This window comes from Ranitomeya variabilis, chromosome 3 (assembly GCF_051348905.1).
Source record: "Ranitomeya variabilis isolate aRanVar5 chromosome 3, aRanVar5.hap1, whole genome shotgun sequence".
NCBI lineage: Eukaryota > Metazoa > Chordata > Amphibia > Anura > Dendrobatidae > Ranitomeya > Ranitomeya variabilis.
In genome coordinates this window covers 640,822,925-640,848,093 of record NC_135234.1, presented here as the reverse complement: position 1 = coordinate 640,848,093, position 25,169 = coordinate 640,822,925, and the positions used below count along the sequence as shown (strand labels likewise).

Below are 25,169 nucleotides of genomic sequence, written 5' to 3'. Positions count from 1 at the left end.
TCCCCTGAACGTTTTCTCCGCACGACGGACCGCTATTTTCCGACGGATCCAGTGCACGACGGAAGAAACGGATGGCCATCCGTCACTAAGGCTACTTTCACATTTGCGTTAGAATCCGCAGCGTATCATGCGCAACCGCATGCAAAAATGCATGCAAACGTCTGATAACGCAGCGTTTATCTGCATCAGCTTACGCATGATGGTAAAAAAAACACAGCGTTTGAATGCGTTTTTACATGTGTTTGCACTTTTTCTGCCCATGCGTTTGATATTTCCAGGAGGGTGTGCCTTTAATGGGCATGCGCAGTCCGAAGTATGCGTGTCAAACGCGTGCGTACGCAAAGACATGTGTACGCATGTGTTCCCATAGATAGTAATGCGTTTTTTTGCCGCATTCCTTGCGCTAACAACCGCATACGTTTCTAGGCGTCAAATTGACACCTCTAAAATTACTACATGTAGCGTTTACCGTGCCAAACCGCAGACGATGAAACGACGCATGCGTCGTCAAACGCGGCAAAACGCAGCCGATCGCAGACTCATGCATCCCTAATGTTAAATATAGGAAAACACAACGCATGCGGATAATTGCGGAAGAAATGCTGCAGACACAACCGCAAATGTGAAACCGGCTTTTACAAGTCTATGGAAAAAAACAGGATCCTGCAGAAAAAATTGCAGGATCCTGTTTTTTCATAACTCGACGGAAGGAAAAAGACGGAAGTGTGAAAGAAGCCTAAATCTGAACTCCAATAAGGCATGTCTTCCCTTTTCAGGCACAGGGGAAAGCTCAGAAGTAGTTTTCTACCACATATGGGGTATTACTTAGAAGAGATGAATGCTTCAAGAGTAATTTTCAAAATGGAATCGCTTGTGGGGGTTTCTGCTGTTTTGCATGTCAGAGGCTCTTCAAATGTGATTTGGCATCTGCAATTTATTCCAGCCAAAACTGAGCTCCAGAATTCACTGAGCCCGGCCGTGTGCCCATACAAAGCAACAACTTGTATAGTCCACCTTTATCCTAAGGCTACTTTCACACTAGTGTCGGGCTCGGCCCGTCGCTGTGCGTCGGGCCGAGGTTACCGACACTAGCGGTCTCTGCGCCGCACAACGGGGGCAGCAGATGCATTTTCCAGCGCATCCGCTGCCCCATTGGGAGGTGCGGGGAGGTGGGGGCGGAGTTCCAGCTGCGCATGCGCGGTCGGAAAAAGCGGACCGTCGGCGGCAAAAAACGTTACATGTAGCGTTTTTTTGTGCCGACGGTCCGCCACAGCACGGCGCAACTGTCGCACGACGGTTGCGACGTGTGTCAATCCGTCGCAATACGTCGCATAATGTTAGTCTATGGTGAAAAAACGCATCCTGCAAGCACTTTTGCAGGATGCGTTTTTTCTGCAAAACCACGCATTGTGAAGGATTGCAGTTAACGCTAGTGTGAAAGTAGCCTAAGACTACAGGTCACATGGGGTGAAATGATGAACACATTAGAAAAAGAAAACACAAATCAATTGAATATATTAAAAAAAACCGCAAAAAATGGAAATAACTGAACGAGAAATAAAATGACAGCGCTTAAAACCGCATCTCTTATTATCAGCGGTTTCCAGAGCACAAGGCCTCGGTGTGGGCAGACTGCAGCCATCAGTGCTCGCATGGTAGTAATAGGGCGCCATCTTGTGGAGAATCGCTACACCCAGCTTGGCGCCATTATCTGGTCAATACTGCTGAGAACCCCGATTACCCCCAATGGCGGCCAATATCCTGCTCTGTGGCCAGGAGCCACCCAGGGACTAACATTGGCCATGTGCTGGTGAGAGGGTGAATAAGTCCCTCTGGGGCTGCGCACTTACAGCTGGAAGGAGATTAAAAAAAAAACTACATCTCCCATAATGCTAATAGTGGGAACCGGAAGTGGCGTCAGAATTATGTCCGAAAACGTGGGCGTGGTCTGGTGTTTCCCGCGTAGTTTGTGTTGTTGCTGTCAGAACGAAGAATCGCTAGGTCCCTCCGGGCTGCAGCATGGACTTGTCGGTGTATGACCCGGCCAGTCTGCCGGACCTGCTGCCGCTCTACTACCGGAGGCTGTTCCCCTTCTACCAGTACTACCGGTGGCTGAACTACGGGGGCGGTGAGAAGAAGGCTTATAGTATAGCGGGCAGCAGTCATCTGCACTGGTTCTCCTGTATCGGGGGCGTCCAGTGATAGCGCGGTATCCGGCTCCTCACCCTCTATGTTCGTGAGCTTTCAGGCTGCGGGTTTCTTTCCGGTAAATGCACAGACCGGGAAAGGTGAAGTGACGGATGCTGCAGTTACTGATGTGTTGGAGACCCATGGATCTGGTCAGAAGTGCTGGACAGTGGTGCGGTGTACAGGGGTCGCACAGAGCGTAGTGGCGGTGTACAGGGGACGTGCAGCACGTAGTGGCGGTGTACAGGGGACGCACAGCACGTAGTGGGGGTGTACAGGGGTCGCACAGCGCGCAGTCGCGGTGTACAGGGGTCGCACAGCGTGTAGTGGCGGTGTACAGGGGACGTGCAGCACGTAGTGGCGGTGTACAGGGGACGTGCAGCACGTAGTGGCGGTGTACAGGGGACGCACAGCACGTAGTGGGGGTGTACAGGGGTCGCACAGCGCGCAGTCGCGGTGTACAGGGGTCGCACAGCGCGCAGTCGCGGTGTACAGGGGTCGCACAGCGTGTAGTGGCGGTGTACAGGGGACGCGCAGCACGTAGTGGCGGTGTACAGGGGACGCGCAGCACGTAGTGGCGGTGTACAGGGGTCGCACAGCGCGTTGTGGCGGTGTACAGGGGACGCACAGCGTGTAGTGGCGGTGTACAGGGGTCGCACAGCATGTAGTGGCGGTGTACAGGGGATGCTCAGCACATAGTGGCGGTGTACAGTGGACGCACAGCACGTAGTGGCAGTGTACAGGGGTCGCACAGCGTGTAGTGGCGGTGTACAGGGGACGCACAGCGTGTAGTGGCGGTGTACAGGGGACGCACAGCGTGTAGTGGCGGTGTACAGGGGACGCTCAGCACGTAGTGGCGGTGTACAGGGGACGCTCAGCACGTAGTGGCAGTGTACAGGGGACGCTCAGCACGTAGTGGCGGTGTACAGGGGTCGCTCAGCACGTAGTGGCGGTGTACAGGGGTCGCTCAGCGCGTAGTGGCGGTGTACAGGGGACGCTCAGCACGTAGTGGCAGTGTACAGGGGACGCTCAGCACGTAGTGGCGGTGTACAGGGGTCGCTCAGCACGTAGTGGCGGTGTACAGGGGTCGCTCAGCGCGTAGTCGCGGAGTACAGGGGACGCACAGCACGTGGCGGTGTACAGGGGTCGCACAGCGCGGAGTACAGGGGACGCACAGCACGTAGTGGCGGTGTACGGGGGGCTCGTGCCGCGTGTGGTGGTGGTGGTGGTGGTGTAGGTGTACGGGGGGGGGGGGGCCGCGCGCGCGTGGTGGCGGTGTACAGGGGGGGGGACGCACGGTGCTTAGGCCAGGTTCACATTTGCGTTAGGGGGCTTTGCGGAGGGCTGCATATGTCCTCAGTTAAGCTCCGCCTACTTCCGCATGCGTCCTGCATACCCAATGTTAAAGTTAGGTACGCAGGACACATGCGGAAGTAGGCAGAGCTTAAGTGAGGACATACGCAGCCCCCTGCAAAGCCCCCGAACGTAAATGTGAACTTAGCCTTAGTGGTGGTGTACTGGGGATGCGCGCCACACTGCATAGTCCATAGGGTCAGGGTTCTGGGGCTGCCATCATGTATGTTTTGCTCTTATGACTGTTCCAAACAGTGGACATGAAGAACGTACATGGTACATGTGAACAGAGCCTATGCGACCCTCCGCCCTATCCCTAAAATGCGGCTATACATCTTGTATCTACAGTCCCATTCCCTGTTCTGTGCTCCCACCATGCTGGTGCGGTAATAAGTCTACAGCGGGCGTCTTCTGCTCTTCGTGTGCTGAGTGTTGGACACGTGCTGGTGACTTGTTTTCACCCTGTAGCTCTGATTTCAGCAAAGTGCCGTCCTCCGCGCACCGTCCTCTTCGCTATATGGACAGAGTATCAAGAATCTCCACTTAAAGGGAACCTGTCACCCCCAAAATCGAAGGTGAGCTAAGCCCACCAGCATCAGGGGCTTATCTACAACATTCTGTAGTGCTGTAGATAAGCCTCCGATGTATCGTGAAAGATGAAAAAAAGAGGTTAGATTATACTCACCCAGGGGCGGTCCCGCTGCGGTCCGGTCCGATGGGCGTCGTGGTCCGGGGCCTCCCATCTTCTTATGTTGACGTCCTCTTGTCTTCATGCTGCTGCTCCGGCGCAGGCGTACTTTGTCTGCCCTGTTGAAGACAGAGCAAAGTACTGCAGTGCGCAGGTGCCGGGCCTCTCTGACCTTTCCCGGCGCCTGCGCACTGCAGTACTTTGCTCTGTCTTCAACAGGGCAGACAAAGTATGCTGCAGTGTGAAGACAAGAAGAGGATGTCATCGTAAGAAGATAGGAGGCCCCGGACCGCGACGCCCATCGGACCGGACCGCAGCTGGACCGCCCCTGGGTGAGTATAATCTAACCTCTTTTTCTCATCTTTCAGGTTAGATCGGGGGCTTATCTACGGCATTACAGAATGCTGTAGATAAACCCCTGATGCCAGTGACAGATTCCCTTTAATTACTGAATTTGGATTTTGTGTTCAGTCCTATTGCCACAGGTGTATAAAATCCAACAGTCTGCCCTTACTGTGTGAAATGATGTGGTCAGTATTTTGCATCAGTATTTATAAGCGAAAACCAGATGAGGAACAATCAGAGGAAAAGTATACTGTCACCACTTCTGGATTTATCACCCACTCCTGGTTTTGGCTTACAGATACTGATGTAGAATACTGACTGTGGCCAGAGAATGGGCCGTTCTATAGAGGTTACTGATCCCAGCGCAATCAATCCTGTAAGACTCTGTTCACATGTCTGTTCTGGAGTTCAGGGTTCCTGCTCCTTTTTAATAACAAACACAATTTCCAAACAAGATCCGTTTGCTAAGTGATCTGAACCGAGCAGTTGAGCCGAGTCTGAAGCAGAAGAAATGTCTTCTATGGAGTGACGGATCATACTTCTGTCTGATGGATTGGTCGGGGTTTGGCACATACAAGTAGAGAGTTAGGCTTCTTTCACACTTCTGTCTTCCAAATCTGCACAGGATCCATCAAGACGTTGAAATGACGGATCCTGTGCAGATTGTGGAAAACGTGTGCACTGGGCCCATCTTTCTGACGGACTCGTTGAGCCTATGTGCACCTGTTGTGTATGCGTCTTCGCAGCGGTTTTCCACTGCAAAAACGCATACACAACACAAACCAGGTTAAAAAAAAATAAAAAATTGCAGTATTCTCACCTACCGGCGTCCTGCGCAGCGATGCTCCCGGCAGCTAGCGTTCCTAGTAATACATTGCGAAATCTCGTGAGAAGAGCATCAATAGTAAAAAGAGAAAGAGAGCATTTCCCTGACGGGAAATTCTTCCACGCATGCTCTCTTTGAAAAGACGGGACCCGTCGCTGGATTCCTGCTTTTCACAGACAACGACGCATCCTGCGCCCATAGGCTACTATTGTAGCCAGTGACGGGCAGCGCAGGATACATCGCTGACCGATTTTCCGACGTGCAGAAAAAACGTTCCTCTGAACTTTTCTCTGCCCGACGGACTGTTTTTTTTATGCAGGATCCAGTGAAAGACAGATGAAACGGATGGCCATCGTCACAATCCGTCGCTAATACAAGTCTATGAGAAAATGCAGGATTCTCAAAAAAACGACGGATTGTGACTGGAACTGAAAGACGGAAGTGTGAAAGAGGCCTTACCTGCCAAACTGCATTGTGCCACCTGTAAAATAAGGGCTTGGTTGGGGGAGTTTGTTTGTTTGTTTGTGGAAGAACTTCCCTGGCCGCACAGAGCCCTGATCTCATCCCATTGAACACCCTTGGCATGAGCTACAAAGGTGCTCGCTCTTGTGGATGAATGCAGGAAGCAGGAATTCCCACACTCCAAAATCTTGTACACCCAGAAGAGTGGTCTCCTAATGAGCGTTATCCCGTACAGAACGCACAATGGGTTCGGGGTTGTCGTCTTGGTGACCCCTGTATATAGTGTTCTGTAATGCTCTAATAATATGGTTACTGTATATGTAATATACCTGCCTGTTTGTCTTTCAGTCATAAAGAACTACTTCCCAAACAGAGAGTTCAGTTTCACCCTGAAAGACGACATATACGTGCGCTATCAGTCCTTTAATAACATGAATGAGCTGGAGAAGGAGATGCAGAAGATGAATCCCTACAAAATCGACATAGGCGCCGTGTATTCCCACAAGGTCAATACTAACACTTTTTTATGTAGTAACCAGGGCACATGGCGTATATTAATTATAGACCTAAAAGCAGCACAAATCATTGCACCCAATGCGCATATATGTGTAACTGCTACACCAGTCAGCCGTCATGTTAAAGGGGTTGTCTGGTCTAAAATGAAACGTTTGCAGTCACTATATATGACTGCAGACTTGTAAATCCTCACAGTGCATTCACTTTCAGGACTCTGGTGTCAGCAGCGGGAACAGCAGTCATGTGACTGCATGTATACGAGAAACAGTCTAGTCAGATTGTGGCCGGAAGTGTGCATATCATATACATGCGGCCACACGACCACCGGTGCAGACACCGTGCACTGAGGATTTACAGGTCTGTAGTCACATAGAATGAAGACCCCTCATTCTGCCAGTACAGCTCTGACCCTTTTAGCAGTAGACTCTGGTACATCTGGCACCAACACACTAGTAGCAGATCCTGAGTTGCAAAATGGGTTCTTTATGGATTGGACTTATTTTTCCAGCACATCCTACAGTTTCTCAGTTGGATTGGGATCTGTAAGACTTAGGGGTTAACACCTTGACCTTTTGGTGGTTGTTGAGCAATGATTACAGTGCGGCAGGATGACTTATCCTTCTGAAAGATACCACTGCATAGAATCCCATTGCACCTTATGGGGTGTACTTAGTTTGCTTCAATCTTTAGATAAATGGTATGTCACAGATGTCCTGTGATGTAGAAGAAAATGAGACCAGGGACCTCCTTTGCGGTCCATTGTAGGTGGTTTTGGTGGTGGGCAGGGGTCAGCATGGGCACATCCATACACCGCTGCCATGCACTTGTGTTCTGACATCTTTTTGTAATAGCCAGAAACTTTTTCAGCAGTTTTTGCTACAGTAGCTCCTCTGTGTGATCGGACCACACAAGCTAGCTTTTTCTCCCATGATCACCTGTAACTTAGGTACTAACCACTGCTTCCACCCACAAGACCTGCTGTTTAGAGATTCTCTCACCCCGTTGCATACCCATTACAGCTTGTCCATCAAATCAACTTGAAGATCTGACTGTTCATTGGCAGCCTAATATCCCACTCCATGACAGATCCCATGCCATGGGATACTCCATTGTGCTCTTCAGTGGTTTTAATATTGTGGGTGATCAGGGTATGTGGTTTTTAAACTATTGCCTGTCCAGGAAACGCCACATAATGTTTGTAAATTATTTCTACAGCCCAGTATGCACAACTCTGTGAAATCTGGAACCTTTCATGCTCAGGAGAAGGAGCTGGTGTTTGATATCGATATGACAGATTATGACGATGTGCGGAGATGCTGCAGGTAATAATCTCATCCTGACTCTGTACCATCTCCACCTTTGAATCTGCTGTCGCTTTTTCTTTTAGTTTATATCTGACATTGTGTTTTGTATTTGCGCTAAACTTTTAAATGGTTTTGGGGCTATATTGCTTATGTAAATCAATGTTATTGATGATTATCAATGCTGCTTACTAATGAGCTTATTGTTTCCAATTTGTGTTAGATTCATGTCACACCTATTAGCCATCTTTTTGTGAAATCTTGATGGCACTCCCATCTATAAGATGATGATGGTGGACCATGTGACTACTTTTTTTTTTTTTTGCCTTCTCATCTGTTTTACTCCCCTATGAGCATTGCCTGGCTTAAAAGTCTCCTTACGCATTTTGGTACTGTTCAAAAGGAGAAACTTTACTCTCTAAACATCCATTGAAACCCTCTCTCCCACCCTGCCAGTGTCCTACCCAGCACTGACAAACTGCATTTATCTACAGATTGAAGTCTTTCCTATTGGTGAAGACTCTTGTATGGCTAAGTAACCCAACTAATGTGGAAAACTTGTTATATGGTCAGTTACCGCCAATAAATGGCACGAGAGAGCACTTAATGTTTTTCTTTCTCACAAGAGGGCTAATTTGCAGACCTTTTTTTCAATAAGTCTGCCTATGCCAGCTTGGTGTTCTCCATGGGAGAAACTTTACACCCTAAGCCTTCTACATAGTATTATACCATGCGTCCATAGGAAGCTAGCGCAGGCCCTAGGAGGATGAATTGTGTGTGGTTACATGTTCCTCCACTGGGGGCCACTTTAGGGATGGAAGCACATTCCTGGCTGGAAAAGTGTCTCAAAGGGGCGCAACTTCAGAAATATAACATTTTTTATATTAGTAATTGGCATGTAATCTTTATCCATATACGATGTATTAGCCATAAAGGTGCACTTTGGAATCAGTACTTTTGATGTCTGTTCTAAATGACTTTTCTAATCAATGTCATGTCTAGTTCTGCAGATATCTGCAATAAATGCTGGACATTGATGACCATTGCCATTCGTATCCTGGATCGATCCCTCAATGGTATGTATTTTGTGTAATGTATTATAGGGCTGATGTGTGCTTGCATCATTTGAACTGTATGAAGTAGACATCCGGTGCTTGTATTTCATTGTGAGAAGCTTCACAGGTCTGTCAGTCATTTTACTTCTAGTTACACCCTGCCCGATATGTCAGCTGATCCCCCACAGGCTTGTGTTCTTTCCTGATACCCCAAATATACCAAATGATACCTAATGAAATAGGATTCTGCCACTAAAGTCTTTTGTTTCCGATCTTTCCTTATCAGAGGACTTCGGCTTTCAACATCGATTATGGGTTTACTCAGGTAGAAGAGGCGTTCACTGCTGGGTGTGTGATGAGTCTGCAAGGAAACTTTCTCAAGCGGAGAGATCAGCGGTGGCAGAGTATTTAACTATTGTGAAGGTACAGTGATTTCTATTATAGTCTTCTGGATTAAGAAAGCAGTTCGCCATACAGTGGCATGTAAATGTTTGGGCACCCCTGGTCAAAATTACTGTTGTGAACAGTTAAGCAAGTTGAAGATGAAATGGTCTCTCAAAGGCCTAAAGATGAAACATTCCCTTTGTATTTTAGGCAAAAAATATTTACCTGTATATATAGTCATTTTTTCCATTTTAAAAATTAGAAAAAGGAATATGAGCCGATGCAAAAGTTTGGACACCCTTGGAGATTTGTTTGCTCAGATAACTTTGACCAAGGTTTCAGACCTTAATTAGTCTGTTAGGCTTATGGCTTGTTCACTATCATCGTTAGAAAAGGCCAGGTGATGCAAATTTCCCAGCGGTATAAAAACCCAAACTCCTCTAACCTTGTGCCAAAAAACCGCAGCCATGGGTTCTTTTAAGCAGCTGCCGAGCACTCTGAAAATGGCGGAGGCCCACAATGCGGCAGTAAGCTATAAGAAGATAGCAAAGTGTTTTCAAGTTGTCCTTTCCTCAGTTCGAAATGTAATTAAGAAATAGCAATTAACAGGAACAGTGGAGGTCAAGACAAGATTTGGAAGACAAAGCAAAATCTTAGTGAGAGCAGCTTTTAGGATTGCTATATAGGAAAAGAACCCCCACTTGACTGCAAAAGTCCTTAAGAAAGATTTAGGTGACTTTGGATTTGTGGTACATTTTTCTACTGTTCAGATAAACCTGCACAAATATGGCCTTCATTGAGGAGTCATCAGAAGAAAACCTCTCCTGCATCCTCACCATAAAATTCAGCATCAGAAGTATGCAAAAAAACAGCCTGGTGCATTTTGGAAACAAGTCCTGTGGACCAATGAGGTTAAAGTAAAACTTTGGGAACAATGGTGAAATGTATGTGGAGAAAAAAGAGCACAGAATTTCAGGAAAAGAACATCTCGCCAATCATTAAGCTTGGGGGTGGATCAATCTTGCTTTGGGATTGTGTTGCAGCCAGTGGCACGAGGAACATTTCATGGGTAGAGGGAAGAATGGATTCAATGAAATTTCAACAAATTATTGATACAAATATAACACTGTAAAATGGTGATGTTTTTTTTTTTTTTAAATCATAAACAGTGTTGATACAGTAACTGTGTTCAGCCACCAGAGGTCACCCTTGAGTAATAGGATAATTACAATGTTGTTGCAGTAATTTTGTTCAGCCACCAGAGGTCACCCAGGAGTAAAAGACAAGAAGATTCTGGAAACAGGACAGTTACCTCAGAGAGTTTCCGGACGTTTGAGAAGAAGCAGCACGGTGATGGAGAGTGGGGAATCCAGATCTTGAGGCATTCCTGTTTGGGACTGTGTGATTTCAAGAAAGCTATTCTTGTGAGTAAACAGAGAAGTGTGACCGGTCACCGACTGTGTAGTTAGCTAGGGATAGCTAGATAGGAATCACAGCCTATTTAAGGACACTCTTGTATTAAGAATTGCATGATAACTAATAGACACTGTGTGGATTCCTGCGCTTCACGATTCTGGCTGTGGGATATTCCTGGAATTATTTGTGAACTTTATCTGGATCTGCATCAGAAGATTTGGTGGCTCAAATACCTATTTAATCCGCTGCTGGACACCTGTATAATAAATTCAGTTATTGACTGTTGAAGCATATATTGTGAAAGAGTACACTCTGAGCACTCAACAATAAGACAGTGCACTGCGTATACACTGAGTATATACTGTGATATATGTATATGTTGGGAAAAACCGGGTACCCGTGATTTATTGTAAATTAGGCGGGAGGCGGGTGTAAGATTGTATTCCTGAGAGGACCACGTGTCACAGGCACAGTATAACCCCGTGTAGGCCCGTTACAGTTGAGGGAGTGGTATAGTTGTGGGGTAGTCGGATTCCTGTCTGTGAAGCTTGCACTTGGGGTCTCTCAGGCTGTATAACTTGTATTCTGTGAGTTGTGGCCCATATTGTGTTGGGAGAGAAATTCTGTCATTTTTTGCAATAGTTATAAAGAAAAGTTGGTTTAATATCATATTGTGCCCTGAGTCATTCATAGCAGCGCCGTATTCTGTTCTCGAGCAGCGACCGGCATAATGGTCGTTACAACACCATCTGTAAAAAAGCTGAAATTGAAAAGAGGATGGCTTCTACAAATGGATAATGATCATAAACACACGTCAAAATCCACAGTAGGCTACCTCAAAAGGTGAAAGCTGGTCCTCAGTCCACTAATCTGGACATCATTGAAAATCTGGCTAGACCTCAAAATAGCAGAACATGCAAGACGACGCAGGAATCTCACAGAACTGGAAGAATTGTACTAGGAAAAATGGATGGAAATCCCTCAAACAAGAATTGAAAGACTCTTGGCTGACTTCAAAAAGCGTTTACAAGCTGTGGTACTTCCAAAAGGGGGTGCTGCTAGGTACAAACCATGCAGAGTGCCCAAACTTTTGCATCAGCCCATTTTCTCTTTTGTAATTTTTAAAAATAGAAAAAATGAAAATATATTTATTTTTGCCTAAAATACAAAGTAAATGTGTCATCTTAAACTTTAGATCTTTTAGAGCTCACTTCATCTTCAACTTGCCTAACTGTTCACAATAACAGTAATTTTGACCAGGGCTGCCCAAACCTTTACATGCCACTGTATACCTGCCTTGAATTGTGACTTATTGATGCTTTTTAAATTTTGCTTCTCTGGGATTTTTAAGATGTTTTTTTTCTTTTGCAAAGATGAATATATTGCATAAAAAACAGCTTGTGTTACCCGTTCACTGGTCTTTTGGATTATCTGGACAGTGCCATACTAGATCTATTTCTGTAAGATATTGCAGTTTAGCCCCATTCCTTGTAATAGAGCCATGCTGTAATATCTGATACAGTCTGGAAAGAAAGGAGCCATATTTTTCTTACTCAGGACAACTTCTTCCAATAATAAACATTGCAAGGTAACACAAAGCATCGTTCCAGCTAATAATGAAGACTGCGACATTCACCATTCCGTTGTCTGGAGCAGACTCTTGGGTGAATCTATTACTTTTAATTTGTTTTATAAGAAAGAAAAGAGACCATTAGCCATTCCCTTTAATCAAATATGGAACCATTCACTTATATGTATACCTGTACCCTTCATGTCCACTGCTCCACATTGAAATTGCAAAATCAAGAAGGAAAACTCAAAGAATGATGGAAATCACAGGATTGGTAGACATGTTAGTGATAGCAAATGATAGAAGAAAAAAAAAAAAAGAGACATCATGGAAAATTTCAAAATACGTTGAATCAGCATAAAATGAGTGCCTCACACAGAAATCAGAGCACTTACACTCCTAGTTGCTATCAGTGAGATTAATAATGGTTCTCTGAGAAATGTTCTGCCATGGTGTTTGCACTTGTGCAGAAAATCATCAAGATCCACTGCTGGCAGCTAGATTTGCAGTTGCCAACCAATGATATCCCAGATATGCTCAATGGCAGACCATTCCAGAGACTTTGGCTGTGGTAGCATGTTTAGGCCACTCAGGCTGCTCCCAGTAGTATGAGTAACATGTAGCCTGGCATATGAATGTGTGTAATTCTACACGTGGTGCTCATTCTCAATACTGAATAAAGTAAGTTTTATACATCATTGAGTGCACAATTTTCTGTCATTTGGAGGGATTTTATAGGACTTAATTGATTTAAACAGAACTGTAAAATGAGATGTGTGTATGTATGTATAATATATTTATATTTATTTCATTCGCCACTTTATCCACTGATCACTGACTATTAAAGAAAAAAAAAACTCCACTTGGTCTCTAAAAAGTGTTTTGTTTTTTTTCCCTTACAGGGAGGAGAAGAAACTATAAAGAAAGTACAGCTTTCTGATCCAATTCATCCATTCATAAAGTATGTTCACCATTCTTCATTAACACTGCTGATATTAGGGCCACCTTTACTGATGGTCATGTGCCAAGGAGGAAAAAAAACAGGGGCATCAAGTTACATAGATATCTATCACTCTACAAATCACCACTCAGACAAGACCAAATGTTTTGTACAGTTTTTAGGGTACTAATAACTGTCTAAATGTATCAAGGTTCAACAGAGTCTATAACAAGGTATCTTCCTCTACATTTCTCCACCAACATAGATGGGTTTTTGGCTTCATTAGGCCATGTTCACACGCTGCGGGTTAATCCCGCAGCGGAATTGAAAATCTGCAGGGCAAAACCGCTGTGGTTATCCCTGCAGATTTATCGCGGTTTGTTCCGCGGTTTCCGCTGCGGGATTACTGCTGTACTATTGATGCTGCATATGAAGCAATATGCAGCATCAATAGTAATGTAAAAAATAATAAAAATTGGCTATACTCACCCTCTGACGTCGCGATCTCCCCGGCGCTGCAAGCGGCTGTGCCGACAAGGACCTTCGTGACGTCACGGTCATGTGACCGCGGCGTCATCACGGTCATGTGACCGCGACGTCACCACAGGTCCTGTTCGGCACAGCAACTGAGACCGGACGGCCGCGGGCAGCGCTGAGAGGTGAGTATAGCTTCATTTTTTATTTTAATTCTTTTTTTTACACTATTTTATGGTTCCCAGGGCCTGGAGGAGAGTCTCCTCTCCTCCACCCCGGGTACCACCCGCACATTATCCGCTTACTTCCCGCAACGTGGGCACAGCCCCATGCGGGAAGTAAGCGGTTCAATGCATTCCTATGGGTGCAGAATCGCAGCGATTCTGCACAAAGAAGTGACATGCTGCGGGTTGTAAACCGCTGCGTTTCTGCGCGGTTTTTCCCGCAGCATGTGCACTGCGGTTTGCGGTTTCCATAGGGTTTACATGTTAATGTAAACGCTATGGAAACTGCTGCGGACCCGCAGCATCAAAATCGCGGCGGTTCCGCGGTAAAAACCGCAGCGTGTGAACATGGCCTTAGAGTCTCTGCAGGTCTGAAACAACATTGCAGGCTATTACACTGAACTGGATGGCCATTTTTTGTTTTTCAGACTTCCAATCTATGTTACAATGTTATTGACAATGTATGTTTTTATTTTTTATTTGTTTTAGTTCATGGATTTTTTTTTTTACTTTGTACATCTATAAATAGTTGTCCTTCTAGCATATGTGATCCTGACAATAACCCTGGTTCTGTATCTTGCAGGAAATCCATTAAAGTTGTAGAGAGATACTTTGAACAATACGCCTTGGTGGATCAGGACATCCTGGAGAATAAGCAGTGCTGGGACAAAGTGTTGTCACTTGTTCCTGATGATATCCTTTCTCTTATCTGCTCATTACATTAAGCATTTTGTTGTTGGAACATTTTTAACCATCTTACAAAAATACCGTTAAAATATATCCTTTATTAGTAATGATTACAAACACCCTCCCCATAGGTAATTATACACACCCACATATCACAAACATAGAAGATACATTTCCAGTACCACAGGAAAGGATTAGCAACCCACCAATAATAGTTACAGAAGAAACCTACAGATCTTCCACCAGAAAAATACATCTTGTCTGTGAGGATAACAAGATAACCTCAATGACACTGCTACTGTATCTTCTCAAAGTACGTCATGATTTGATGCCATGTTGTCTAAGAGCCTCCTGATGAATGACGGAGGGAAAATGCTTAGAGGCACTGCATGCGATTCAGATGACACTTGCTTAAGGGGATTCTGTCACCAGGTTTAACCAATATGAGATACGGCTACTGTCTTTCAGGGCTTTTTTATTATTTATTTATATAGCACCATTAATTCCATGGTGCTGTACACGAGAAAGGGGTTACGTACGGAGTTATAGATATCGTTTACAGTAAACAAATTTACAATGACAGACTGGTACAGAGGGGAGAGGACCCTGTCCTTGCGGACTTACTGTAGGCTTTCCTGAAGAGATGGGTTTTCAGGTTCCATCTGAAGGATCCGAGGGTGGTGGATAATCGGACGTGTTGAGGCGTGGAATTCCAGAGGATGGGGGATATTCGGGAGAAATCTTGGAGGCGGTTATGTGAGGAACGAATAAGTGTGGAGGAGAGTAGGAGGTCTCGGGAGGATTGACGATTACGTGAGGGAAGATAGTGGGAGATTAGTTTAGAGATATAGAGAGGGGACAGGTTGTGGATGGCTTTGTAGATCAGTGTTAGTAGTTTGAACTGGATTCGTTGGGGAATTGGGAGCCACTGAAGGGATTTGCACAGGGGAGGAGAGAGGTTGATTAGCTGGGCAGCAGAGTTGAGGACAGACTGGAGTGGTGCAAGAGAGTTAGCGGGGAGGCCACAGAGGAGGGTGTTGCAGTAATCGAGGTGGGAGAAGATGAGGGCATGCACAAGAGTTTTGGTAGATGGTGGGCTGAGGAAGAGACTGATTCTGGCAATATTTTTGAATTGGAGGCGACAGGAGGTGGCAAGAGTTTGTAGGTGCGGTTTGAAGGACAGGGCAGAGTCGAGAGTTACCCCGAGGTAGAGGATTTCAGGTTCTTGAGAAAGTGATGCCGTTTACCATAATAGATAGATCATGTAGGGGGGATACGCGAGATAGAGGAAAGGTAATGAGTTCGGTTTTGTCTACATTGAGTTTTAGTAAGCGAGAGGTGAAGGAGGAGGATATGGCTGACGGACACTCTGGGATTCTGGACAGCAGAGGTGACATCTGGGCCAGAGAGGTAGATCTGAGTGTCGTCCGCATACAGGTGGTACTGGAAGCCGTGGGACTTTGAGTTGTCCTAGGCCAAGGGTATAGATGGAAAAAAGAAGGGGCCCTAGGACAGAGCCTAGAGGGACTCCCAACAGAGAGGGGGCGGGGTGAAGAGGTAGTGTGGGGTGGAAAACACTAAATGTGCGGTTGGAAAGGTATGAGGCAATCCAGGACAGGGCAAGGTCTTTGATGCCAAGGGAAGAAAAAATCTGTAGCAGTAGGCAGTGGTCCACTGTGTCGAAGGCAGAGGACAGGTCGAGAAGGAGGAGGATGGAGAACTGTCTGTTAGCTTTGGCTGTGAGTAAGTCATTACTAATTTCTCCATCGCCACATTGGGGGACACAGGACCATGGTGTATGCTGCTGCCACTAGGAGGCTGACACTAAGTATATACAAAAAGGGTTAGCTCCTCCTCTGCAGTATACACCGCCCACTGGCTCCAGATAATACCAGTTCTTGCTTAGTGTCCGTAGGAGGCACACTGCGTCTGTTTTTTTTCCAGACGTTCTTATTTTTATTTTTAACTTTGCGCAAGAGGACGAAGGGGGCGACAGACCCTTCTAAGGGGGCCGATCTCCCCCGAAACATCAACAGGCGAGCACGGCGAGTCTACTCCCCGTACCCTCTCCTGCGACGTGGGATGTTCGGCCGAGACTAGCCCTGTGAAATCCTAGGGGAGCGAACCCCTAGGATACACAGAGGCACTTTCCATGGATACAGTCCGGCCGCCCTCCCTCTGCACCACCACTGAAGAACAGCGGTGCTGCAAGGAGCTTCCCAGTCCCTCTCCGCCCCCTCATCAAGAGGGCGGCGGATCAAGGTTGACCGCACCCCCCCCCCCCCCCCCATACCTCGCCCGAAGAGGATGCAAGTGGTGAGTCTGGCAGGGGGGGAGGGGGCTCCCGAGCGCACCGTGGTCTCGGCCGCATTTTGCTGCTGGCCACCGCTAATTTAGTCCCCGGCTTTGGCCTCAGCTATGCCGCGTTCCGCCCACAGCGTGCGTGTCACACTGCGAGAAGCGCCTACAAACTCTCGCCGGCCATCTTTGATGCCAGGACGCCTTCTGGACGCCGGCTGCACTTTCTCGGTTACAGCACCGCGTCAGGACGCAGGACCTTGGGTAGGTGCGCTGCACACTGACACAGGCCCTCATACTCCTGCACTCAGTGCTCCGCCTTTTAGCTGCACAGGTGCCCCACAGCCCTGCACGGAGGTTAACTGACAATATGTCTCTGCCTGAACCTAAAAAGTCTGCAAAAACATAGTGTTCTTCACTTCTTGCACCTCCTGTCAGGCTGCGCTACCAAGCGGGCATACTGCTCCGCTCTGTAATGCTTGCGACCCTAAATGCACTCAGGAGCCCCCCGCCGCAAACGAGCCCGCGGTGACCAGTCCCCCTGAGTGGGCTTTGTCACTTTCGCAATCTATTGCTTCTTTGACTAAAGCTATTGAGTCCCTCCAGGATCCGAGCAGGACCGCTAATCCGCCTATTCAGGAAGCTTCCCCTACAGCTGCGGAATCTTCAGCCTGCAGGGGCCGCTCTCATCCTAAGCACAAGAGGCCATCCAGGAAGCGCGTCCGTAGCTCGTCCCCCAGGCCCTCTGGTGCCTCGGCGTCCGTTAGCTCCGCTACCCGCTCTCGCTCCCCAGGCACCTCTTCCGACCAGGACTCTGATCCTGAGTCTGATGGGCCTCTAGATCTGGAGTCGCCAGGTTATCAGAGCACCATAGATAGTCTCATTGAGGCCGTCAACCAGTCCCTTCAGGTTGATGAGGAACCGGCGACCTCCAGTACGGATAATTCGATGTCTTTCAAAAGGACCAAACGCACTCATAGGGTGTTTGCCAATCACCCGGAGTTACAGGACATTGTCCAGCGACATAGGGAGCGTCCAGACAAACGCTTTCAGGGTCATAAATCTCTGGAGTCCAAATATCCTTTTTCTCCTGATCTCCGCAAACAATGGACAGAATCCCCTCCTGTGGATCCTCCTGTCTCACGTTTGTCCTCTAAAACTATCCTGTCTGTGCCGGACGGATCTTCTATCAAAGATCCCACAGACAGACTGGTTGACAGTCTCGCCCGTTCAGCTTTTGAGGCTTCAGGCTCGGCACTCTTTACCTCCTTCGCTGCTACCTGGGTAGCCAAAGCCGTGACTTGTTGGGCAGACTCTCTGCATAAAGCCTTACAGAACAGTGACCTTCCGTCTGACATAACGGAGCTAGCAAATCAAATTTCCTTGGCTGGCGATTACTTAGTAAATGCTTCCCTGGATGGGGCGAACTGCTCTGCACTTACTTCTTCAAATGATGTGTCGATTAGGAGAGCGCTATGCCTCAGGAACTGGCGAGCGGACTCCGTATCTAAAAAGTCCCTCATGTCTCTGCCATATCTCCAGTGGTCGTCTATTTGGTGAAAAGCTGGACAAACTGATTTCAGACGCTAGGGGGGGAAAAAGTACTTCCCTTCCCCAGCAGAGATTCAGGCAACCGTTCCGACGACAGCCGCAGGCTCGTTTTCGGCCCTTTCGTGGAACTTACGCATGGCATTCCTCAGCCAGTTCCCCTGGTTCGGGGCACCTCGCCGGCAGAGACATAAGCCCTCAGGCTTCATACAGGCCCAACCATTCCTGGAGGTGCCGCTCCACACAGTCTCTAGGTCCAGGGGATCCAGACCCCAACCATCTTCTAAATGACTCGCAATCTCGTCCGGACGACACCAGCAAAGTAGGCGGACGCCTTCTCTTGTTTCGTCATGCCTGGCTCGCAGTCGTTCATGACGAGTGGGTCAGGGATCTGGTGTCCTCCGGTTACAAAATCGATTTTTCCTTTCCCCCTCCAACCCGACTCTTCTCTTCCTGCCCTCCAGCGGGAATGCGCGCTCGGGCTTTTTTTTCCCAGGCCATCCAGTCGCTCCTACAGGACGGAGTGATTGTCCCTGTCCCAGAGGACGAAAGGTTCTGCGGCTTTTATTCAAATCTGTTTGTGGTCCCCAAAAAGGATGGAACAGTAAGGCCCATCCTGGACCTAAAGCTCTTGAACAGATTTGTCAAAGTCCGTCATTTCAGGATGGAATCTCTCCGTTCCGTCATTGCCTCGATGCAACACGTTGAATTCTTAGCATCCCTCGACATCCGGGATGCGTACCTGCACATCCCAATCTTCCCACCTCATCAAAGGTTTCTTCGTTTCGCCGTCGGAGAGGACCGTTTTCAGTTCACGGCCTTGCCTTTTCGGCCTCGCCACCGCCCCCAGAGTTTTCACAAAGGTCTTGGCGGCAGTCATAGCCATTCTGCATTCTCGGGGTCTAGTTGTGCTTCCTTACCTAGACGACTTACTGGTCAAAGGCTCATCTTTCCGAGCCTGCGAGGAGTGCGTCTGCATTTCCTTGGATACTCTTTCTCGGCTGGGCTGGTTGATCAATTTAAAAAAGTCATCTCCTGTTCCAGCGCAACGTATCTCCTTCCTGGGCATGACCCTGGACACCTCCCTAGGGCTGGTGCTTCTTCCTCGGGACAAGGTCCTGGCTCTTCAACAGGGGGTCTGGAAGCTTCTTGAGCCGTCCCCCTGTTCCATACGTTTCGGGAAAATGGTGGCCGCAATGGACGCGATTCCATTCGCGCAACTACACCTCTGTCCCCTCCAGCACCCTCTGCTGGACGCATGGGACGGGAGTCCGTTTTCGCTCAACCAGCTGTGTCCTCTCCTCTGGTCAAGCAGACACTCCAATGGTGGATGCTCCGATCCTCTCTTCTCCAAGGGAAGTCCTTCCTCCCAGTCCATTGGCTGGTAGTGACTACCGATGCCAGCCTCCTAGGCTGGAGAGCAGTCTTTCGCCATCACACTGCGCAGGGAACCTGGACTCATCACGAGTCTCGTCTTCCAATCAATATCCTGGAGATACGTGCGATTCGGCTGTCCCTAAAGCGGTTCCATCATCTCCTAGCAGGCCGCCCCATCCGTATCCAGTCAGACAATGCTATGGCTGGGGCATATATAAATCATCAGGTGGGCACTCGCAGCAGAGCTGCAATGCGCGAGGTAGAGCACATCCTTCGCTGGGCCGAACACAACCGCTCGGTCATATTGGCCGTTCACATTCCAGGAGTGGAGAATTGGGCCGCGGATTTCCTCAGCCGGCAATGTCTTGCCTCAGGAGAGTGGTCTCTCCATCAGGACATATTCCAACAAATCTGCCTTTGTTGGGGTACTCCGGATGTAGACTTGATGTCTTCCTGGTTCAATGCCAAGGTACCTCAGTTTGTGGCCCGGTCCCGGGATCCCAGAGCAATCGGGGCGGATGCGCTAGTCCTTCCTTGGAGTCAGTTTCACCTCCCTTACCTGTTTCCCCCCCTGCCCCTGCTTCTCAGAGTCATCAGGAAGATCAGGGCAGAGGGTATCCCGGTAATTCTCATCGCCCCGGATTGGCCTCGCCGGGCATGGTATGCAGAGCTGGTCCAGCTCATCGCAGACGTTCCTTGGCGCCTACCAGATCATCCAGATCTACTTTCTCAGGGCCCGATCTACCTCCAGAACTCAGGGGCCCTGTGTTTGACGGCATGGCCGTTGAATCCTGGGTTCTGACTCAAGCGGGTTTTTCCTGTGAGGTAGTTTCCACCTTGATCAATGCCCGAAAGCCGATGTCATCACGTATCTACCATCGGACCTGGAGGATCTTCTTTGATTGGTGCAGAAGCAGAGGGCGCCCTCTGATGGTTTTCAACATCCCTACCATCTTGGATTTCCTCCAATCCGGTCTGGACTTGGGGCTTTCGCCGAGTTCCCTTAAAGGGCAGGTCTCGGCCTTGTCAGTCCTTTTTCAACGAAGAATTGCTTCCAAACCTCAGGTCAGAACGTTCTTTCAGGGAGTCTCTCACGTCGTGCCTCCCTACAGACGGCCTCTAGAGGCTTGGGACCTTAATCTGGTCCTAGGTGTCCTGCAGGAATCTCCCTTTGAGCCGTTGCAGTACATCTGTCTCTTCTTTCATGGAAGGTGACCTTTCTCGTCACCATTACCTCGATCAGACGAGTCTCGGAGTTGGCTGCCCTTTCCTGTCAGACGCCGTTCCACCGGGACAAGGTGGTCCTCAGGCCGTCCCCTTCTTTCCTCCCGAAGGTGGTGTCTTCCTTCCACCGCAATGAGGATATCTTACTTCCGTCCCTTTGCCCTACTCCAACGCACCGCGTGGAGAAGGCTCTTCACTCCTTGGATCTTGTTAGAGCTCTCAGGAAGTATGTGTCCAGGACGGCATCTTTTTGACAGACGGACGCTCTGTTCGTGCTCCCGGCGGGACACCGGAAGGGACTGGCCACTTCTAAGTCGACAATCGCCAGATGGATTCGGTCGACAATTCAAGAGGCTTACCGCGTCAGAGGCAAGCCTATCGCTGCGGGCCTCAGGGCACACTCCACTCGGTCGGTGGGTGCTTCCTGTGCCATTCGGAATCAAGTGTCTGCAGAGCAGGTTTGCAAAGCTGCGACCTGGTCTAGCCTGCACACCTTTTCAAAGCATTACAATTTCCATACTCAGGCATCTTCAGATGCAAGCCTTGGTAGGCCTATTCTGCAGGCAGAGGTAGCACACCTGTAGACAGCAGGTGCCATAAGTTTACACTACTGCTGCTTTTGGTCGTCCCACAGGCCTGTGACCCCCAATGTGGCGATGGAGAAATAGGGATTTTTGTGTACTCACCATAAAAATCCTTTTCTCCGAGCCACTCATTGGGGGACACAGCACCCACCCTTGTTTTGGCTTGTTGCCTATGATAAGTGTTTTAGTCTCTGACATGTTGTACCTACGGTTAAATTTTGTTAATCTCCTACTGCTTTGCTGCGAACTGGTATTATCCGGAGCCAGTGGGCGGTGTATACTGCAGAGGAGGAGCTAACCCTTTTTGTATTTACTTAGTGTCAGCCTCCTAGTGGCAGCAGCATACACCACGGTCCTGTGTCCCCCAATGAGTGGCTCGGAGAAAAGGATTTTACAGTGAGTACACAAAAATCCCTATTTTGTCAGGGCAGTTTTGGTGGAGAGGTGGGGGTGGAAGCTAGATTGGAGGTTTTCAAGGAGAGAGTTAGATGAGGTGGAAGGAAAGTTGAGCATGGACATGCTGCTCAAGGAGTTTTGAAGAAAACGGGAGCAGTGATATGGGGTGATAGCTGGACATAGCAGTTGGGTCAGGGCTTATATACAGCTTTCTATAATGCTGTATATAAGCCCCAACCCGACCTGCAAGAGAAGAAAAAGAAGTTTTATTATACTTACCTGTGTGGCGGTCCGGTCCGATGGTCGTCGCTGGTTTTGGTCTGGCGCCTCCCATCTTCTTACGATTCCTTCCCTCCTGCTAGCTTCATGTGTATGAAGCGTCCCTTCATCATCCATACAGTCTCCTTGGCACAGCGCTCCTGCTCAGGCGTACTTCTCTGTCCTGTTGAGGACAGAGCAAACTACTGCAGTGCACAGGTGCTAGGGCTCCTTGACCTTTCCCGTCACCTGCGAACTTAAGTACTTTGCTCTGATGTGTAAAGTGCTGGGGAATATGTTGGCGCTATAAACATAAAATTATTATTTGGCAGTCTGTTTACACAGATTATTGTAAAATGATCTTGTTAATAATAATTTAGTGTAAATTCAGCATAATTCTGTTCTGTGATGCAGAGTCTTGCTGGCAATAGGTCTCCATATACATTAGGCAATGCCTTGGTTCAAATGGCCGTCTCACAATGTGGGCAAAATGTATGGTCTGTAAATCGGACCAGAATAGTGCGGGTTACGATTTTCTCTATGGCATCAGTGTGGATAATCAGCCATGTGCACTGGCACACTAATGGTCTATGTGCTCTCTGGGTGCAGTCTGTAATGCATACCTGCAGAAAACACAGTTGCTTGAATGAGTCCTAAAGTTGGTTAGACCTGAGAATTCTTGCAAGATTGGCGGATGATCTAATGCAGGGATCTCAAACACGCGGCCCCTGAGGCTGTTATCTGTGGCCTGTGGGACACTGGCGCTTATGAGGCAGGGAGCAGGCCTTTAAGGACATCTTGTTGGGGCTGAAAAATCTCTTTTCTGTGCTGCTGAATCGCTGATTGTTGAATATGGAGAGGAGGGTTTTGTTTTGTTTTTTCACCAGTCCCAAAATGTAATGTACATGTATGATGCAGCAAGAAATGACTCCCTGCAAGCCACCATATATGTGTGTGGCTTAATGATGGCTCCAGCTCACAAGCAGAGGCGGCACCAGGTGTCGGCTGTGTATCATAGCCAACACCCTGCTGGAATGGCCATGATTGGTATGAGCAGCTTAGATACCTCTCTCAATAGTGATGGCAGTATCCAGACTGTTACTTGAGGGAGGGGGTTCCCTCTTTAAGCGTATCGACATGCCAAGTTAGAGCAGAGTGTCAGATTCCTGTCCAATTCTCTCGGATGAGAAAATTGTATCACAGGTGCAGAGAAGACTAATATAATTTCTCAACTTTCTCCTTTGTCTGTGTCCTCGTATATTGAACAGCACTCGGATGACATCCTAGTGTAGCCTGCTGGTTTACACTGGCCAATGATCTGCTTAAACATAATCACTCTGCACCACATTGTCTTGTGTAGGACATGTGCTGCCGTAGGAGGGCAACAACCCAGCAGCAGGATCGCCATCTCAGCCTTTGTGCAAAATGGAGCACTGCCAGAGCCCTGCAAAATGACTTCCAGCAGGCCACAACGGTTAGAAACCGGCTCCATGAGGATGGTCTGAGTGCCCGACGTCCACAGATGGGGGTTGTGCTCACAGCCCAACACCGTGCAGCATGTTTAGCATTAGCCACAGAACACCAGGATTGGCAAACTCGCCACTGGTGCCCTGTGCTCTTCACACATGAAAGCAGGTTCACACTGAGCATATGTGACAGAGTCTGGAGACGCCGTGCAGAGCGATCTGCCGGCAACATCCTTCAGCATGACCGGTTTGGCAGTGGGTCAGTAATGGTGTGGGGTGGCATTTCTTTCAAGGGCTGCACAGCCCTCCATGTTCTCGCCAGAGGTAGCCTGACTGCCATTAGGTACCAAAATGAGATCCTCAATCCCCTTGTGAGACCATATGCTGGTGCGATTGGCTCTGGGTTCCTCCTAATGCAGGACAATGCCAGACCTCATGTGGCTGGAGTTTGTCAGCAGTTCCTGCAAGATGAAGGCATTGAAGCTATAGACTGGCCCGCCCGTTCCCCAGATCTGAATCCGATTGAACACATCTGGGACATCATGTCTCGCCCCATCCACCAACGTCGTGTTGCACCACAGACTGTTCAGTAGTTGGCGGATGCTTTAGTCCAGGTCTGGGAGGAGATCTCTCAGGAGACCATCCGCCGCCTCATCAGGAGCATGGCCCAGGTGTTGTAGGGAGGTCATATAGGCACGTTGAGGACACACACACACACACACACACACACACACACACACACACACACACACACACACACACACACACACACACGCACTACTGAGCATAATTTCCTTGTCTTGAGGCATTTCCACTGAAGTTGGATCAGCCTGTAACTTCATTTTCCACTTTGATTTTGAGCATCATTCCAATTCCAGACCTCCGTGGGATGTTAGATGTGATTTATGTTGATCATTTTTAGGTTTTATTGTTCTCAACACATTCCACTATGTAATGAATAAAGTGGAATGAAGGAGTATTTCATTCAGTGATATCTAGGATGTGGGATTTTAGTGTTCCCTTTATTTTTTTGAGCAGTGTATATTTAAGCTTATTTTTGTAAGGCAATTTTTGACAATCCCTTATTGAAACCAATATTGTGAGCCATTCTGGTACATTTTTAACCCCTTCCTGACATGGGATGTAACAGTATGTCCTATGTGCGTACGAAACTGAGCCTATACCACAAAGGGCTGGTGCTTGCTGTTTTATGCAGACCGCTTCTGGCGGTATTTTTGTTCCAGTGTCCCCAGCTCTGCCAAAGTGCCTGGGTTGCAGCGGGTCAGGTCGTGAAGTCATAGCTCGTTTAATTTATGACAAACTAGCATTTCCTATGCCAGAAATCTCTAATTCGAGACTGGAGTAAGATTTGTGGCAAAGCACACGCTACTTGTCAGACGCTCTTGAGGAAGACCCCTCTGAATAAGGAGCGTCTGGTTCCTACATGCTCCCTCATCAAAACTGGTGAGAAAATCATCGGTCTTGATGAATTGGGGCTTTTGTATGTTCCCTAAAATTATACCATTAAAAAATGATGGCTCTTATTGCATAAAAAACAAGCCCACTCGCAGCTCCATGAGCGGAAAGATA

General features: G+C 48.0%; 1 protein-coding gene across 3 annotated transcripts in view; it reads left to right on the top strand.

Moving 5' to 3' along the window:
* Positions 1–1,909: 1,909 nt before the first annotated feature.
* PRIM1 (DNA primase subunit 1) overlaps positions 1,910–25,169 on the top strand; it is a 61,560-nt gene continuing 38,300 nt past the window's right edge. For 2 of the 3 annotated variants that reach the window (XM_077297655.1, XM_077297656.1), the window contains exons 1-7: positions 1,910–2,128; positions 6,210–6,367; positions 7,593–7,699; positions 8,681–8,754; positions 9,020–9,156; positions 13,006–13,064; positions 14,325–14,434. In XM_077297655.1, coding sequence (XP_077153770.1) covers positions 2,020–2,128; positions 6,210–6,367; positions 7,593–7,699; positions 8,681–8,754; positions 9,020–9,156; positions 13,006–13,064; positions 14,325–14,434 — 754 coding nt within the window. In that variant the 5' untranslated portion in view covers positions 1,910–2,019. Of the gene's footprint in view, positions 2,129–2,153; positions 2,267–6,209; positions 6,368–7,592; positions 7,700–8,680; positions 8,755–9,019; positions 9,157–13,005; positions 13,065–14,324; positions 14,435–25,169 lie in introns of those variants that run through there. The other variant, XM_077297657.1, reaches the window with a different exon arrangement.